General features: G+C 37.3%; 1 protein-coding gene across 5 annotated transcripts in view; it reads right to left on the reverse strand.

Annotated features, from left to right (window-relative positions):
- The window catches only part of Mapkap1 (MAPK associated protein 1), a 234,748-nt gene that overhangs the window by 198,984 nt on the left and 18,633 nt on the right, over nucleotides 1-17,131 (reverse strand). For 4 of the 5 annotated variants that reach the window (XM_042681086.1, XM_042681084.1, XM_042681087.1 and 1 more), the window contains exons 2-3: nucleotides 3,624-3,951; nucleotides 1,063-1,152 (exon numbers count right to left, since the gene is read on the reverse strand). In XM_042681086.1, the coding sequence (XP_042537020.1) occupies nucleotides 1,063-1,152; nucleotides 3,624-3,882 (349 nt within the window). In that variant the 5' untranslated portion in view covers nucleotides 3,883-3,951. Of the gene's footprint in view, nucleotides 1-1,062; nucleotides 1,153-3,623; nucleotides 3,952-11,997; nucleotides 12,100-17,131 lie in introns of those variants that run through there. The other variant, XM_042681085.1, reaches the window with a different exon arrangement.

A 17,131-nucleotide genomic window follows, 5' to 3' on the forward strand; every position in this document is an offset into this window, starting at 1 on the left:
CTGGGTTCGATTCCTCCAGCACCACATAAGCAGGAAAAAAAAAGCCGGAAGTGGCGCTGTGGCTCAAGTGGTAGAGTGCCAGCCTTGAGCTGAAGAGCTGGGGGACAGCACCCAGGCCAAGAGTTCAGGCCCCACAACTGGACCCAAAAATAATAATAATAATAACTAAAGCAAAAGGAGCTAGGATGTAGCTTAAAAGGTAAAGCACCTGCCCAGCAAATGTGAGACCTTAAATTCAAACCCTAGAACCATCAAAACAACAACAGAAGTTATTGCATTAGAGATGATGCATGTAAAATGCCTGGCACGGCACTAGATAGGTGCTTCTGTTAATATAATTGTTAATATTGCTATTCCTATGGAGCCAATCAACAAAGATTTATTAGGTATCTGTTATATGCCAAAGTGGTACTGGAAGATGCTAAGAGGATATAGAAGACCGACTGTAGACAACCTATAGGAGAAAGAAAAAGAGAGAGAGTCTAGGAAATATTAAATATCTATTACAGAATAACTTAATAGCTCTTTATTTTTTAATTTTTTGTTTTCTGAGATTGAATGTTGAAATATAAAATATAATCAGCCTTTAAATACACATCCTATGAACACATACAGAAAATAGTAATATAATACCAGCAATATAATTTTCAGCTAAAAGAATTAGCAGACATCCAAAAAAGATTGTTAATATAACCACAAATATGGCAAAGAAAAGGCTAGGTTAGAACTGCAAAGATGAATCTAGAGCCCAGAGACTAGTCCATAAAAATAATGAAATAATCCTTGGCCCTAAGAAGAAAGTTCTGGCATGAGTGTATACAAAATGTCTCCTGTGTGAATGAATCTCTGTGACTCAGAGTGAATGGAAGTCAAAAGACAAGACAGGAAGAACACAAACATTCAGAGGGCCAAGGCCACCAAGTAAAAGAGCTCAAAACTCAGAATACAAGAACTGTCTGTCAAAAGGTTTCAAAAGGATACATTAAAAATAAAAGTTCTTATACAATAATATAATCTAAACATATAAATCTCAAGTTAAAAATTAAAATTATTTCCACTTACCTGATTGCTTAGAATTTCTTTCTTTCCACTGAATATTTTTGCATTTGATCTGGTTTTGTCTCTCTTTTCGGAGTCGTTCTAATCTTTGAGCTTGAAAAGAAATATTATAACTATAAGTTTGTCAATGAAAGTTTACTATAAACAAAGACATAATTAACTATCTTTATATGAATAAAGATGTTTTATATTGCATATGTAGGGAAAAAGTCATAAAATTTTAAAGGTGGCACCCCTGAAAAGCAAATACCAACAAAAACATGAAAATATTCTTGATTTATAATTGAAATTAGAGGATATAAAACATTAATAGAGATCATAAAGATAGTATTAACATGGAAGAGAATAATAAAATGTGAAAACTTCTGTGATTAATATGACATTTCATTATATAAATCATTAATAACGGTCTTAAAGGAATTTTAATGCACAAATGAACTGAAGTGAATATTACATTACAGGAATAAAATTACTGTTATGAATTACTCTACCCGTTTCAAAAATTAAAGATAAATGAACTCAGACTAGACTATTAAAGTTTTAAATATAAAATCCTTTATCTAAAAATCATGAAAATTATAAAATGTCAAAGCTATATAAATTAGCATAGCTTTTCTTCAGTGGGCTGAAACAGTTTATAGGTAGTAAAATAAATGATTTGTATCTTTGTACATTAGTCAAATCTTAAAAAGAATAATTTTTCTCTTAAAAAATTTAAGATATGCTGAAAGGATTAACAAAGTAAATACCTTGGTCACAAGGACAACTAGCACCTTAGTGCTACCAAAAGAAAGTCCAACTCTAAGATTCACCTAAAACTATGCATTTGTGACTATCTTGCTACTGGCTGATAAGCCTTAAAAATCAGTGAGCTGAGCCTTTCAAGAAATGCCATTGGCATCCATTAACAACATTGCATCAAGATCACAATGGACTAGAAAATCAGAATCAATGTCATCATCTAAAATTCATTTCTCTTGCTAAGCTTCAACAATCTATTTGGGCACAAAATACATAACATATATCTTGTTTTCAACCACTTTCAAAGTAGGAAATCATATACTCCTGTTTTAGCATTATGTTAAAGAAATATAGAAAATATGCTTACCAAAAATTGAAACTATACTGCAAAAAGCATCCTGACAATGTCACTATATCTAACTAAATCCCATTGAAGAAAAATGCATTCAATTGCAATTAATAAATATGAAAGGTACAGCCAAAGTAATATAATCATAAAGCTCTCAATTTAGCAGCATTCTCCTACAGAAATCCATTCAACCTGTCATATAAGATATCATCTCAATAACTTGCAAGGAAGTCAGTTTCAACTAGAGAACTGAGAATCAATGGTTCTAAATTATATTCAAGCCCTATTTTGATAACAGTTCCTTTAGATACTGGGAAATGCTATTAATTATTTTCATGAAGGCAAATTACTCTTTGTAATATCAGTGATGCTAAATTCTTAGACAAAACCTTAATGTGCCTTTCACTGTGAATTGTATTCAGCTATACCTGCAATATTCCTTTATGTATATTTTACCTTTGAATCATGAAAGTAAGTTTGTAAATATTTTCATTGTTATAATACATCTCTTACTACTATCTTTCCCAGGGTTAGCAAGTTATTGCTGATTTGGAGATCATATTTTTTGATGACCAAATAAAAATGGTTAGCTCCTAGAATACCCTGTCATATCACAACTATAGTATGTATTTTTAATAAAACATTTAAGTAAATGTCTTATTTTATTTATCACATTCTCCTTGAAAGGCTATCAAAAAAAAGTAAACCTGAAATGGGTAATGAGAAACTTTTAAAAGCTTAAAATTAAAATTAAATATACAGACCAAACATGTAATATATACATATGTAACTATATATATGTATGTGCATAAAAATATATATTTATATTTACATATATTTATATTTATATATATGCACACACATACACAAAAGTTGATCATTTTTAAACCACAAAGGTCAACAAGAAAGTAAAGGTAAAACATCCACAACAGGAATCCCTTTTTAAATTGTATATCCAACATGGGAATTCCTATTACAATTAGGCTTAACAAATGTTCAGCTGTCTCAGCCCACTCCCCATCCCCCCAATTCCTCCAGGAGCAAGAACTGCCCGAGGCCGTAGACTACACGCCTTGGCTAGTCAGCTCAGAGTGCTAACGGCTCTTTATTACATCATCTTTAAGTCTGCCTCCAGGTGGTCTATCTACTGGGACTTAAATGTTCCTCTGGAAAGACATACCAAACAAGTCCACTTCCTTTTCTACACAGGGACTTTTTAGAAAGATAACATTACACATGACTCTCCTTCTCTCCTTTCCCACCTCTTCCTTTACCATCTACTTTCTCCTAACAGCATTCCAGAGGTACTTTCCATTTCCCACTCACATAGATGGAGATACAACAGATTTCCTCCCAGTCTGACATATGCATGGTCCCATTAGCATACAAGAACTTCCCCCATTACACTAGTTCCAACATTACGCATTATCCCATAAGATTGTTTACTAATTTAAAGTCAGAAGCCAATGTTTACCTGTATTTGAGCGTCTTCTAATACCAAAGTCCCAACTTGAGGTAATATCGACTGACTGGGCGTATACATAGCCCTGAGTCTCACCATTGCTTCCCTGAATTTCTGACCCACTGTCTCCAGGCATTGAAGGAGGATGAATCTTCTCTAGATCAACATCATGATCAATGAGGACCATCTCACACATTCCCGTGTCATCACTGGTCACATGTGACTGCCGAATATGAGCTAGAATGATAGTTGGATTGTCCAAGAAGGCCATCCTTTCTGTGGGCCAATTTCCTTAAAAATCTATTTTCTCCTCTTCATATTGTTCCACCAGCTCACCTACCTAGAAACATGATGTACACAGCAATATTTAAGAATAAGGCAGAAAATGACTGGATCATTTTTCAAACACATTCAAGGTGGTAAAAAAACTATCTTGAAAAATCAACATTTATCCCTGGACCTAGGAGTTTAAAGGGATTAAATCTAAGCTGAAAGAAAATCCTTATAAGCACTAGGGGCTATAACACTAGTCAATGAGATCTCCATGGTATCAGAGAGGAAAGCTTACGCTCTTGCAAAACAAATAATAGTAACTCCTTAGTCAGGCAAGTCAAAGCACATAACTACTGTTAGGACAATAAATTCTCTTTCCTCTCTCCCTTCACTCCCATGCAGTCTCATTATTTTATAAGGTCGTGGGGGAACAAGTTGTATTTTCCTCAAATGATGTACTAAAGTAGGAAACTGTATTTCATCAGTTTACATTTCTCTTCCTGTCACATGGTTGTAGAGTGTTTAAAAGGGCAATACATAGCTTTCTGAGGTACTAGGGATTTTATAAAAAGTATACCACAACAGTAAATGTGCTTAATAAACACATTTGAAGGTAGGATTGTGCTTTAAAAATAAAATGGATTAACCAAAAATGCCTTGCTACAAGATTATTATTTTAAAACCTAATTGTAAGAACTGCTTCTTCAATCCTGTAAACTATAAAGATGTTTATCCTAAGGAGTACAGTAGTGCCTCCTCAGCTAACTGGAAATATTCAATAAAGAAAACATTACAGGACAGTGGTTAGGAACTAGGCTCCAGAAATAGAACTGGTCACTTGCTAACAATGTGATCTTGGTCAAAATACTTGAAACCTTTTTTAAGCTTTGTGTTCTTCATTTATAAAATGGAAGTTCCAGGCTGGGAATGTGGCTCAGTGGTAGAGTGTTTGACTCTCATGCATGAGGCCCTGGGTTTGATTTCTCAGCACCACATAAGCAGAAAAAGCCAGAAGTGGTGCTGTGGCTCAAGTGGTAGAGCACTAGCCTTGAGCTGAAGAGCTGAGGGACAGTGCCCAGGCCCAGAATTCAAGCCCCACGATTGACAAAAAAAGAAAATGGAGGTTCCAGGATGAGAGAAAATAAAAATATAGATGATAATTTAGGTAAGAAGACTATATAGCACAAAATGTAGGTTAAAAGTATAGATGGTTTTTCAAAAGAATACATGGCACATAAATAACTGGAGGCTATTATTAATAATTATGATGATGGTGGTTTAAAAAAATACTCTTTAGGGGGTGGTACTGAAGTTTGAACTCAAACTCCCACTTGCAAAGTAGATACTCTACCATGTCAGCCACAACACCAGCCATTTTTGCTTTAGTTCATTTCTCAGTTAGGGTTTACCATTTGTGAGGAGCCACCTTCAACTGTGATCATCCTACTTATACCTCCTAGGCAACCAGAATTACATAAGCATGCCACTGTGCCCACATTGGTTAAGCTGGAGGTCTCGGTAATGTTTTTACTTAGTCTGGAGATGATGAACCACAATTCTCCCAATCTAAGCCTCCTGAGAAACTGGGATCATGAGCCATATTACTCACCTTAAAAATTCCATTATTAATTCTACTGTTAAATGCCATTATTAATTCTTAAAGTAGCCACAAAATATATCAATACCTTATCTTTCTTTAGGAAGTTCATGGAAGATAAGTCTGTGGTTCTTTTAAATAGAGGGCACCTCCTTTTTTTTTTTTTTTTTTTGGTACTGGACTTTAAAATGAGGGCCTGGAGCTTGCCACAATTTGGCTCAGGGCCAGACTCCAACTGTAATTCACCTATCTATGCCTTCTGAATAGCTAAGAAAACAAGACACGTGCCATGGCATCTACAGCCATCCTCCACACTAGAAATTCATAAGTACAAGGAATGTGAAAGCTGAACTGGATATGTTCCTAGAAATAGTCCTAAAGGTTTTTATTTTAAAAAAATAAATAAACAAAAAAAACCCATAAAAACACAACTATTACCAAGGCTGGGGATGTAGCTCAGGGGTAAGGGACTTGTGAGAAAAGCGTTGGGATCAATCCCTATAACACAGATTTTCTTGTCATGTGTTTCTTCTGAAGTTTAAACATAAATAAGGGAAAGTCTATTTAATAAATCATTATAGCCAACTGAGGTTTTAAACTTTTTGTCTGGGGTTGGGGGTGTGTGATAAGGGTGCCTGGCCTAGCAAGCAAGAGCCATGAGTGCAAGCCCCAGTATAAAGCAAAAGGAGAGAGAAAAGGAGGGGAAGTGGGGTAGGGAGAGGAGATTTTTCTCTGTCATCACAGCAGGTCTTAAAGACACATATAAGGAAGTTTAACTGAGAAGCATAAATAATCAAGTACATTAATATTTATTTTTCCCTTTAAATATATTCACTGACTACTACTTTTATACTGGAGTAATGGAAAATACACAGGGAAGTCAGAATTTCCAGAACAAATTTCATAATGCAACTCAACACATCTCCTGATACCATGGGATTATGTCAAATTTTGAGATATTTGGCCCTAGAGGTGTTAATATATGATTTGAAATATATCAATCTAAGAACTTATAAGATTAAACAGGAACATTTAAATTTCACACATATAATCATAGATAGAATACAAGCATAGAATTGTCTGTAAATAAGAGTATTTGTCACAGAATTACAGATTGCCAGGGCTACAATAACCATAATGCGGCTGTAACAGTGGAAGGAAAGCAACTAGATGTTGGAGGTAGGAAGAGGTTCCACTTTCACATTAACTAGTTCTCTCCTGAAAAATCAAGGGTTTCAATATGAAGCCCCAACTGGCTGGATGCTGGTGGCTCACTCCTGCAATCCTAGCTACTCAGGAGGCTGAAATCTGAGGATCACTATTCAAAGCCAGCCTGGGCAGGAAAGTCAATGACAATCTTATCCATGGAGCTGTGGCTCAAAATGGTAGAGCACTAGCCTTGAGCAAAAAGGCTAAGGGACAGTTCCCAGGCTGAGTTCAAACCCCAAAACCAAGAGAAAAAAGAAAAGAAAAAAGCACTAAAAGGTTATAAGGCAAAAGGTGAAGCAAAAGCACAATGAAGTACCCTTGATAAAAATCTTTCTCAGCTAAATGAATCTGGTCCATTACAGCTTATAATACTCCAACTCCCCAAAAGGAGAGACCTCAAAGCACCCAGAGAACCCTGAGACCTCAGTTGGGTGCTGGTGGCTCATGCCTATAATCCTAACGACTCAGCAGGCTGCAATCTGAGGACAGTGATTCCAAGTCAAGCCCAGCAATAAAGTCCTTGAGACTTATCTCCAATTAACTACCCCCCCAACACACACACATACCAAAAAAACAAAACAAAACAAAAGTGGAACTGCAGTTCAAGTGATAGAGCACAAGCCTTTAGCAAAAATGCTCAGGGACAGTTCCCAGCCCGAATTCAAGCCTCAGAACCAACACACACACACACACACACACACACACACACACACACACACACACACACACACACACACACACACACACACACACACACACACACACACACACACACACACACACACACACACACACACACACACACACACTCTAGAACTTCATACATCGAGGAATCTGTTTGATTTATTCAATGAATATTTATCATATCAGTATCAGTAATGATAAGGAACTCCCATAGGAATGCCCTGAAAAATGTGCTTTTATACATGTCACCTGCTACTTCCTATTAGGTGTTCTTGAAGATGTAGAGCATAAGTTCCACAAGGACAAGGACCATAACACCACATCCCTAACACAACCCAGATGTTACCCATGGCAGGAATTCAATACGTGTTGCTTTGCAACTACCAATGACTATCCAATTTTGTTGTCGAGGTAAGTCATATGTAAACACGTCAGATATGAGATTAAGACTGCTGCTTTTTTTAATACAGACACAGGAGCTTCCCTTCAATGTGCCCTTCAAAAACTGTCACCTTGGGACAATACCAACTGGTTTTGCTTTTCAGAACCACAAACATTTTCTTAAATCTTCTTAAGAGCAGCTAAGTATCATTTGAAGATATAATTGATTTCTAAAACAAAGTCATTCAGGACACAGAAGAAAACAAGTTATTTTCTGTTTAGTTGTACAAAGAGAAAAAAAAAAATAAAGCTAATATTGGCCAGGGTTCAGTGACTCTCACGTCTACTGAGAAGGAGTAAAAATTGGGACTCTTTAGAAGGCAATATGACAATATTTATCAAAATATAAAATCTGAACACCCTCTAAGCAATCCCACTTACAGGACTCATACTAAAAAGATAATTACACAAAATGTAATATGTACTGAAACTCTAAAAGTAATCTAAGCATCTATTAATAATGCCATGAGACATATACATACACGATACCATGCACTCTAGATGGTACAAGATGGATAAAAAAAAAAAAGTGTAGTGCACACATAGGACTGAATATTATTCAGCCCAAAAAGCTGAAGATATAGCTCAGTCAGTGGTAGAGTGTTTGCCTAGTATGCACAAGACCCAGGACTGTAAAACAACAATCACAACAAAAGGTTATTATTCAGCCTTTAAATTCTAATATATGCTTCCATATGAATAAACCTTAGGGTTCTTATCTGCAAAGTAAAATAAGCCAGTCACTGAAGGACTAACACTTGCATGGGATACCAAGAGTAATCAAGTTCACAGAAAAGGCAAGGGAAATGATAGCTGCCACAGGCTGGAAGGAGTAAAGATTGGGAAGCTGTCTAATAGCTATATTTCAGACTAGGAAAAAGGAAGAGTTCTTGAGATGAGTGGTGATGATACCTACAAAATAATGTAAATCTGCTTCATGCCAGTAAATTATACATCCATGCATGTTACCCTAGCTACTCAGGAGACTAAGATCTGAAGATCTTGGTTTAAGGCCAATCTAGGTTAAAAAAAAAAAATTGCTCAACTTTATCTCCAAAATAACCATCACAGTGGTGGCTCAAGTGGTAGACCTCGAGCCAAGCAAACAAGCAAAGCAAGCACAAAGCCCTGAGTTCAAAACCCAGAACCAAAAAAAAAGGGGGGGCAGGGGCTGGGAATGTGGCTCAGTGGTAGAGTGCTTGCCTTGCATGAGTGAGGCCCTAGGTTTAATTCCTCAGCACCACATAAGCAGAAAAAGTCGAAGTGGTGCTGTGGCTCAAGTAGTAGAGAGCTAGCCTTGAGCGGAAGAGCTGAGGGACAGTACCCAGGACCAGAGTTCAGGCCCTACAACTGACACACAAAAAAAAGATTTGAACAACCAATTTTATGATATATATTTTTTACTACAGTTTAATGCTTATGTTTTTAATGCCTAAAACTTGAAAAAAAATTAAACAAGCTTGTATTGCTTGACTTTTTAACTACAGGACTTCTCAAAGCTTCAAAATTATTCATGAGTACTGTGAAAATCTCCAAAGGGGGATCTAGAATGGGGCATCTAGTAAGATAATGTAATCCAAACCTATCTGCTCCCTAAACGCTTTTTCTTGAGAAACACTAAAGCATATCAAAGTTTCAAAGAACCCAGTTTAGAAGAGCTGCTGCTCTACTGGGTTCAATTCCCAGCACTGAAAAAAATTAAATAAGAAATGCTGCTGGGCTGGGAAGGTGGCTCACTGGTAGAGCGCTTGCCTTGCATGCATGAGGCCCTGGGTTCGATTCCTCAGCACCACATAAGCAAAAAGAAAAAAGCCGGAAGTGGCGCTGTGGCTCAGGTGGTAGAGCGCTAGCCTTGAGCTGAAGAGCTGAGGGACAGCGCCCAGGCCCAGAGTTTAGGCCCCACGACCGGACCCCCAAAAAAAAGAAAAAAAAAAAAGAAATGCTGCCCCACACTTTCATAAATGCTGTCTCTTCTGGTCCTGAATGCCTTCCTCCTAGACATAACCAATTCCTGGCTCTCTGAAATAGTCTTTTTTATATACCTTTATACTATCAGACAAACAGTATCAGGCTCCAGGAAGTCATCATCTCCTTGAAGATGTCTTGTTTTTATAGCTTTTCTTCCACTTTTGTTTTTTTAGAGGGGGCCAGTGCTGGGCGTAAAACTCATGGCTTCATACATGCTAAGTACTAGAGCTATAACCCTACCCAGTCTCCTTCTCCAATTTTAAAACTCCAGATCCTTAAAGCATACAGATCTGTTTTGTTATACATGGAAGCAATTGGGATGTCTAAGCAGAATAGGAAGACAGTTAAAAAATGTCCCAGAATGACAGCCATTTTTAATGTATTGAGTGCTAACTACTATGTGCTAAGTATGGCTCCAGGTACAATCTGGATTCTATTGCCATTTTACACACCCATTTGTATCAGTAATAATCATGTAACGCGCATATGAGAATTTAGAATATGCTATAAACATGGAAATAATTTGTAATAGGTTCTAATGAACATCAAGTTCAAATTCAATTTTTAAAACTTTAGCATACATACTCTCAAACTTTATAATAGTTTATCAAAAAACATAATGTTCAACATTGCAACACAATACAATGTAAGTGCACGAACAAACACATACACACACACAAGAACAGTGGCAAAGGGGAAGTAATTCAGGATAAATCAGTGCATGCCATAAGACCTTGGATATTTGCAACAGGTAGACTACAGAAATCGGGAAGCAAAACACAGTGACATCAGCTAGCCTTAATTTACTCAGAAAGGTAGAACCAGTCTATCTTTCCCCAAGAATTCATATATCACTCAAAATATTCCTATTAAGACATTACTAATTGTATTCCCATTTTACAGATTTAAAAAAAAAAAAGTGACACAAAGGTTTCCAAGAAAGTAGCTGAAACCCAAACAGAGCTATGAATCTACACAGGAGAACTAAGAATAAAATCTAAGAGTTTGAGATCTTAAGCATTTTACCACTCAGCCACTCAAAACAAAAAGTAACATGTTACAATAATCATAACAAAAAGGATTTTTAAAATCCTATTATGCTTCTTTGAGACCTAAGGCCTGAGAAAAACTGTTCTCATGGGTCTTAGTGAAAGATGTAAGACAGACCCTGCAATAGACAGATCCTTAGCTCCCTCTACTAATACAGCATTAATTTGTACAACAGCAAGAAATAAGTAGTCCATGTAATAGTTGTTCCAAAATTAAAATAAATTACACAAAATATACACATGAAAGAAACTTTAAAGACCATCTACTTTTATTTTTATTTTTTTGTCAGTGTAGGGCTTGAACTCTGGGCCTGGGTGCTGTCTCTTCAGCTCAAAGCAAGCACTCTACCACTTGAGCCACAGCGCCACTTCCGGTTTTCTGGTGGTTTATTGGAGATAGGAGTCTCACGGTCTTTCCTGCCTGGGCTGGCTTTGAACCACGATCCTCAGACCTCAGCCTCCTGAGTAGCTAGGGTTATAGGCGTGAGCCACCAGCACCTGGCAAGACCATCTACTTTTTGACCTGAAACCATAGAGGGCTACCGTATATACTCAGGGCTAAGTATATTTTTTATTTTGTTTTGTTACAGTTCTGGGGGCAGGGTCACACATGCTAGGCAAGTGCATTATCAATGAGCTATACCTTGACCTGCCTAAGTGTATTTTTCAAAATCCCTAATGATTCATGCAACTTCAGTTCCAAGTCCATACTTGAAGTGTTCTGTTTCTTTAAAAAACTAATCATAAGCAAATGAGTCCTCCTTATATACCTTCATGCCCTAAGGATCTGACATAAGCAACGATATGACATAAAATACTCAAGTCTAGTCAAATGATTAGAAAGAAATTCCCCTTCCCAGACTTCTTCAAACTACTACCCATACTTCCTTCTGTCAGGCAGACTTGCAGACCCCTCACCTGCAATCTGTGCAAACTTGTCTGAATAAGTAACAGCCTGAGGCTTCTCAAAGGTCTGCAAACTCCCAATCAAAAATTACTGCTGCCCCATCAATGTGTCATATAAATGTTGGCATGTTAATTGTGTATTTATAAGATAGTTAATGGTTAGTTAATTTACCTCCCACACTATTATTGTACTTGAAATGATTTAACGTCTGCTAAGGGAGTTAACAACATGTAACAGCAGATGCGAGATTTTTTTTACCTTTCCACACTGTACCCCGACTTCGTGGTATTAGGCAAGTTAAACCTGAGTCCTGTACAAAAGCAATCACATTTATTTTCCATAATAAGGAGTGATCACAAGCTAAAAAAGAAAAAAACAAATCAGGAACCTTTTTATTATATTTAAAGTTTTCCACTTACAGAAAGCAACAGAACCTCTTTCTACTAAGATTTAAATATTGTTTGATCTAGTTACAGTTCAGAATTCATACTTCCTGGAGAAAATAATTTTATTAACATAAAATATATTTTATTGCTTTTAAACCTCTAATTATCTCTGTTAACTCTAAACTAAACCTTCATTTATTTTCTTTTTTGATTAGCAAAAATTGAGATGTTTCTTTTGAATTGTTCTGGGGATTAAAATCTTCTCCATATGAAAACATCTAACTTCATTAGAAAGTCAATGATAAAGCCATATACCTGCAGTTTATTGTTTCCTTTCCCACTTTCACTTTCACACTTGGAGTAAAAGGATTTACTGAAGTAAATCAGAAATGTCTGTCTTCTTTTGAATGAGAGTCCTTCATTTAAACCTTACCTAAGTACTAGATATTAGGAACCTTACAAAAAGATACAAACACCGGCCTGTCCCTTCTGTGGCTTACTTACAAGCTTTAGCAAAAACTAAGTCATAGGCATGGCATACAGAAATAACACAAGGCTCCAGAGGCCAGTGGCTCACTGACTGAGATGTGAGCATCAAGGTTCAAAGCCAACCTGTGCAAGAAAGCCAAGAGACTTTTATCTCCAATTAATCAGCACGAAAGCTTGGAAGGGAGTTGTGGCTCAAATGATAGAGGACTAGCCGTGAGCAAAAAAAAAAAAAACTACTGGGGCTGGGAAGGTGGCTCAGTGGTAGAGCGCTTGCCTTGCATGCCTGAGGCCCTGAGTTCGATTCCTCAGCACCACATAAGCAAAAAGAAAAAAGCTGGAAGTGGCGCTGTGGCTCAAGTGTAGAGCGCTAGGCTTGAGCTGAAGAGCTGAGGGACAGTGCCCAGGCCCAGAGTTCAGGTCCCATGACTGGACCCCAAAAAAAAAAAACAACAAATTACTGGACAGCACCCAAGCCCTGACTTCAATAGCAAGCACCACCAGAAAAAAATAAAACAGGGAAATAACACAAGGCAATATACATACCAACCTTCCAACTGAGACACTAAGACTACATTTTACAAGAGACTGAAATGGCCCAGAAAGCTTCAGGAAAGGAAGGGAGGTCGTGGTATTTTAAGGACTAATAGGTTTTCCTTAGGCAGAAACACAGACAGTAACATGGCATCTCCTAAGCTCTTAACATGAGCTGTAACCATTCCTCATCATGTAACCACCACTTAATACTTAGAACCAATCCAGAAGGAAAATACTAATGTCATCTTCATTTTGTAGATTAAAAAGAAAAACTTGGGGGCTGGGAAGGTGGCTCAGTAGTAGAGTGCTTGCCCTGCATGCATGAGGCCCTGGGTTTGATTCCTCAGCACCACATAAGAAGAAAAAAAAGCCGGAAGTGGCACTGTGGCTCAAGTGGTAGGATACTAGCCTTGAGCTGAAGCACTAAGGGCCAGTGCCCAGGCCCAGAGTTCAGGCCCCACAAATGACTAAATAAATAAATAAATAATAATAAAAAAGAAAAACTTAAAGAAGTAACTTGCCTGAAAGTAGTTGGTAGATTTTAATAGGTCAGACTGTGTAGCTTCACCCATCAAAAAACAGAGTCTATTGGCTCACTCCTTAAATTTGGACAAATGAATTACTTACCCTGTATGTGCATATGTGTGTGCATGTGTGTGTACGCGTGTGCACACATACATGTGCATGTGTTACTAGGGGTTGAACCTCGACCCCCAACTTGCTAGGCAAATCTTTATTTGAGCCATCCTCCCAGCCCTGTGATGGGCTTTGACTAACAGAATCTAGTGGAAACACTGTGCAAGTTCATTTGAGGCCTGCAAACATTGGCCTCAAAATACTATGGCCTTGGAACACTTCCAAATCTTGAAAAGAGAAAAAAAAACAGTTTTTTTTTCTTTTTGCAGAGTTAGAGATAGAACACAGAGCCTTGAACATACTAGGCAAGCACTCTACCCCTGAGCTACATCCTTAGCCCCAGGGAATTTTTTAGTAATCATCCATATTTCGCATTCTATCCTATAATATATTTCAGAAAAATAATAATATTATATATATAATAATAATAATATTTCAGAAAAATGTGTCCCTGAAATTGATACTCCAAGAAAATGTGCAATGCTTACTTGGCTGCTAGTACCTCCATCACACACCAATATTCTCCTAACCCTAGTTTGAACAGTAAGGGTTTAATGGAAAAATATAGCTTCAGTGATGGAAATATCTAATTCTGTAAAGATTAAGGGGTATTTTATCAATGGACAGGTCAAGATCTAAATTTTGCTCAGTAGATGTGTCCTGTGAAAAGTATGAAGAATCTAAGTATTAATCACATCAAACTATAAAGTTCTAAATTAGAATATATTATTCAGCTGTTATGAGGCAATCAGTTTCTTCAAAATGTTTTGAAATTAATGTGTATTAGCTAGCAGTAGCTGTGAAATTTCAGACAACCTAACCACCCACCACCCTCAAAACTCCAAACCTGCCAACATTTCTGGCAGTTTCAAGAAATCTGTCAGTTTGGTGCAATGTAGCCCTAAATTATTTTCCAATGGGTGTTGCCTCTCTGACATAACAGATTTGATTGATATTTGTGAAAATACACAATTTGGGGCTTTAAGATCTCAGGTAAAAATGTTTACAATTTTACCTAGAGTGAAAATAATGAACAATGCCAAAGAAACTAGACTGTTTTTCAGTGTGAAATTACCAGTTTAGAGGCTTAAACTATAAATAGAACTCAACTGCCTAGCTAATATAGATTTCATTCTTTGACAACAGAGCTACAGCGTGGAGAGAAAAATAAAAACATTGCTTTCATGGGTCTGAAAGTGTATATGGTAGACAGAATCCTAAGATAGTTCCAGAAATTCATGCCTCTTGGCATGGTCTACCTATCCCACTGTAGGTTGCCCCCTTTCTTGGATGTGGGTGAGACCTAATTTGCTGACAGCCAATAGAATATGACAAAAGTGATAGGAGAGGCACTGCCTAGAAATTATATATATGACACTACAGACACATGAAATAAATTCTACCAACAACCTGAAAAGGCTTGGAAGCTTTTTCCCTAGTTGAGTCCCCAGCTAGGTCAGAACCAGGTAGCACTTTAACTTCATACTTTTGAGATGATGTGCAAAAACCAAGCTGAAGTCTTGACTCCTAACTCATTGTGTGAGCATAAGCTTTTTTGTTTTAAATTGATAAGCTTGTGTTCATTTGTCATGCAGCAAGAGAAAATGAAAACAAATCTCAAGATTCTCCAGTTCCATTCACCTGCTCCTTCTGCCCCTTGCCTTGTGCCTGTAATCCTAACTACTTGGGAGGCTGATATTATTGGGAACATAGTTTGAGGCCAGGCCAGGCCAGGCCAAAAAAAAAAAGTTCTTGCAACCCCTTTTCAACAAAGAACAAAGAACCCAGGGCAGGAAGAGAGAACTTATCTCAAAAGTAAAGTGCAAAAATCAGGGCTAGAGGCATGGCTCAGTGCTAAGAGCACTTGTTTAACAAGCTTGAGAATCAGAGTTCAAACCCCAGTACCAAAAAAAAAAAAAAAGGCAACAGTGAATCATAAGATTACTTAGGAAATACAAATTCTGGTTCTAATTACCAGAAACCTAATTGCATGGCTTTGGAAAAGTCATTTCTGTCCCTCACAAAACTAAAATATAAATTTTGTCATTATCCATGTTTTATAAATCAGTAAACTAAGGTACAACTTGCTAAATACTGTACAAGTAAGAAGTAGTGTAATGATAATACTTATGGATCCAGAATACTGTTCCAAGTAACACTTGACATCTATTCATCAAAGTCTTTATCCAATGCACTAGTCTAAGAAAGGGAAGAAAAAACATCTATTCAATCCTCAAAATGCTGGAATTCTGAATTAAAATGTTAAATCACATTTCCTATCAAGAAGAAAGTCAAGGGCTGGGAAGGTGGCTCAGTGGTAGAATGCTTGCCTTGCATGCATAAGGTCCTGGGTTCAATTCCTCAGTACTACATAAGCAGAAAAAGCCGGAAGTGGTGCTGTGGCTCAAGAGGTAGAGTGCTATCCTTGAGCTGAAGAGCTGAGGGACAGTGCCCAGGCCCAGAGTTCAGGTCCCATAACCGGCAAAAACAAACAAACAAACAAAAAAAAAAACCCTGAGCTCTAAAGATCATGGTTCAAAGCCAGCCCAGGGAGAAAGTCTGTGAGGTTCTTATCTCCAAATAACCACCAAAAAAAGATGGAAGTAGAGTGTGGTAGAGTGCCACCTTGAACAAAAAAGCTAAGGACAGTGCCCAGGCCTTGAGTTCAAGCTCCAGTACAAGCATAAAATCAAAAACAAAACAAAGGATGAAAACAATGCTAGAAAAGTCTATAATGACCTATAACGGAAATATACAGGCTTCACAAAGATGAATAAGGCCAAGAATATCAAAGTAGTCACTTACAACTTAGTTGTCTTAAAAACAAAGAAAACTTCCAAGCAACAGTGGCTGAGATCTGGAAGATCACGAGGAACCCAGGCATGCACAAGAGACCTCCCCTCTCAACCAATATCTGGACTCAGTGACAAATGCCTAACATCCTAGATATGTGGGAGGCTGAGATTAGAATGATTAGGATTTGAGGCCAGGGAAGAAAAGTCCATCTCAATGGAAGAAGCAGAATGTGGTGAAATGTTCCTGTTATCCTAGCTACAGAAGAAAGCAAAACATAGGAAGACTATAGTCCAGACACATTCCAGAGCAAGGAGCAAGAAATATTCTGAAGAATAACCAGCACAAAATGATATGGCTCCATGATAGAAAACCTGCCTAGTATGCCTAGCAAGCGCAAGACCCTAAGTTGAAACCCCAGTACTGCCCACGCCTCCCCAAAAAAAGAAAGGAGGAGGATGAAGAAAAAGAGATGACATTGAAATAATCTATAATGCTGATAATGCTGGCTCCTTTATCGGAAGCATTTACAATAAAATCCCTCCCAGTTCTAT

Source organism: Dipodomys spectabilis, unplaced genomic scaffold (genome assembly GCF_019054845.1).
Source record: "Dipodomys spectabilis isolate Male_0828 unplaced genomic scaffold, ASM1905484v1 ptg000067l, whole genome shotgun sequence".
NCBI classification, from domain to species: domain Eukaryota; kingdom Metazoa; phylum Chordata; class Mammalia; order Rodentia; family Heteromyidae; genus Dipodomys; species Dipodomys spectabilis.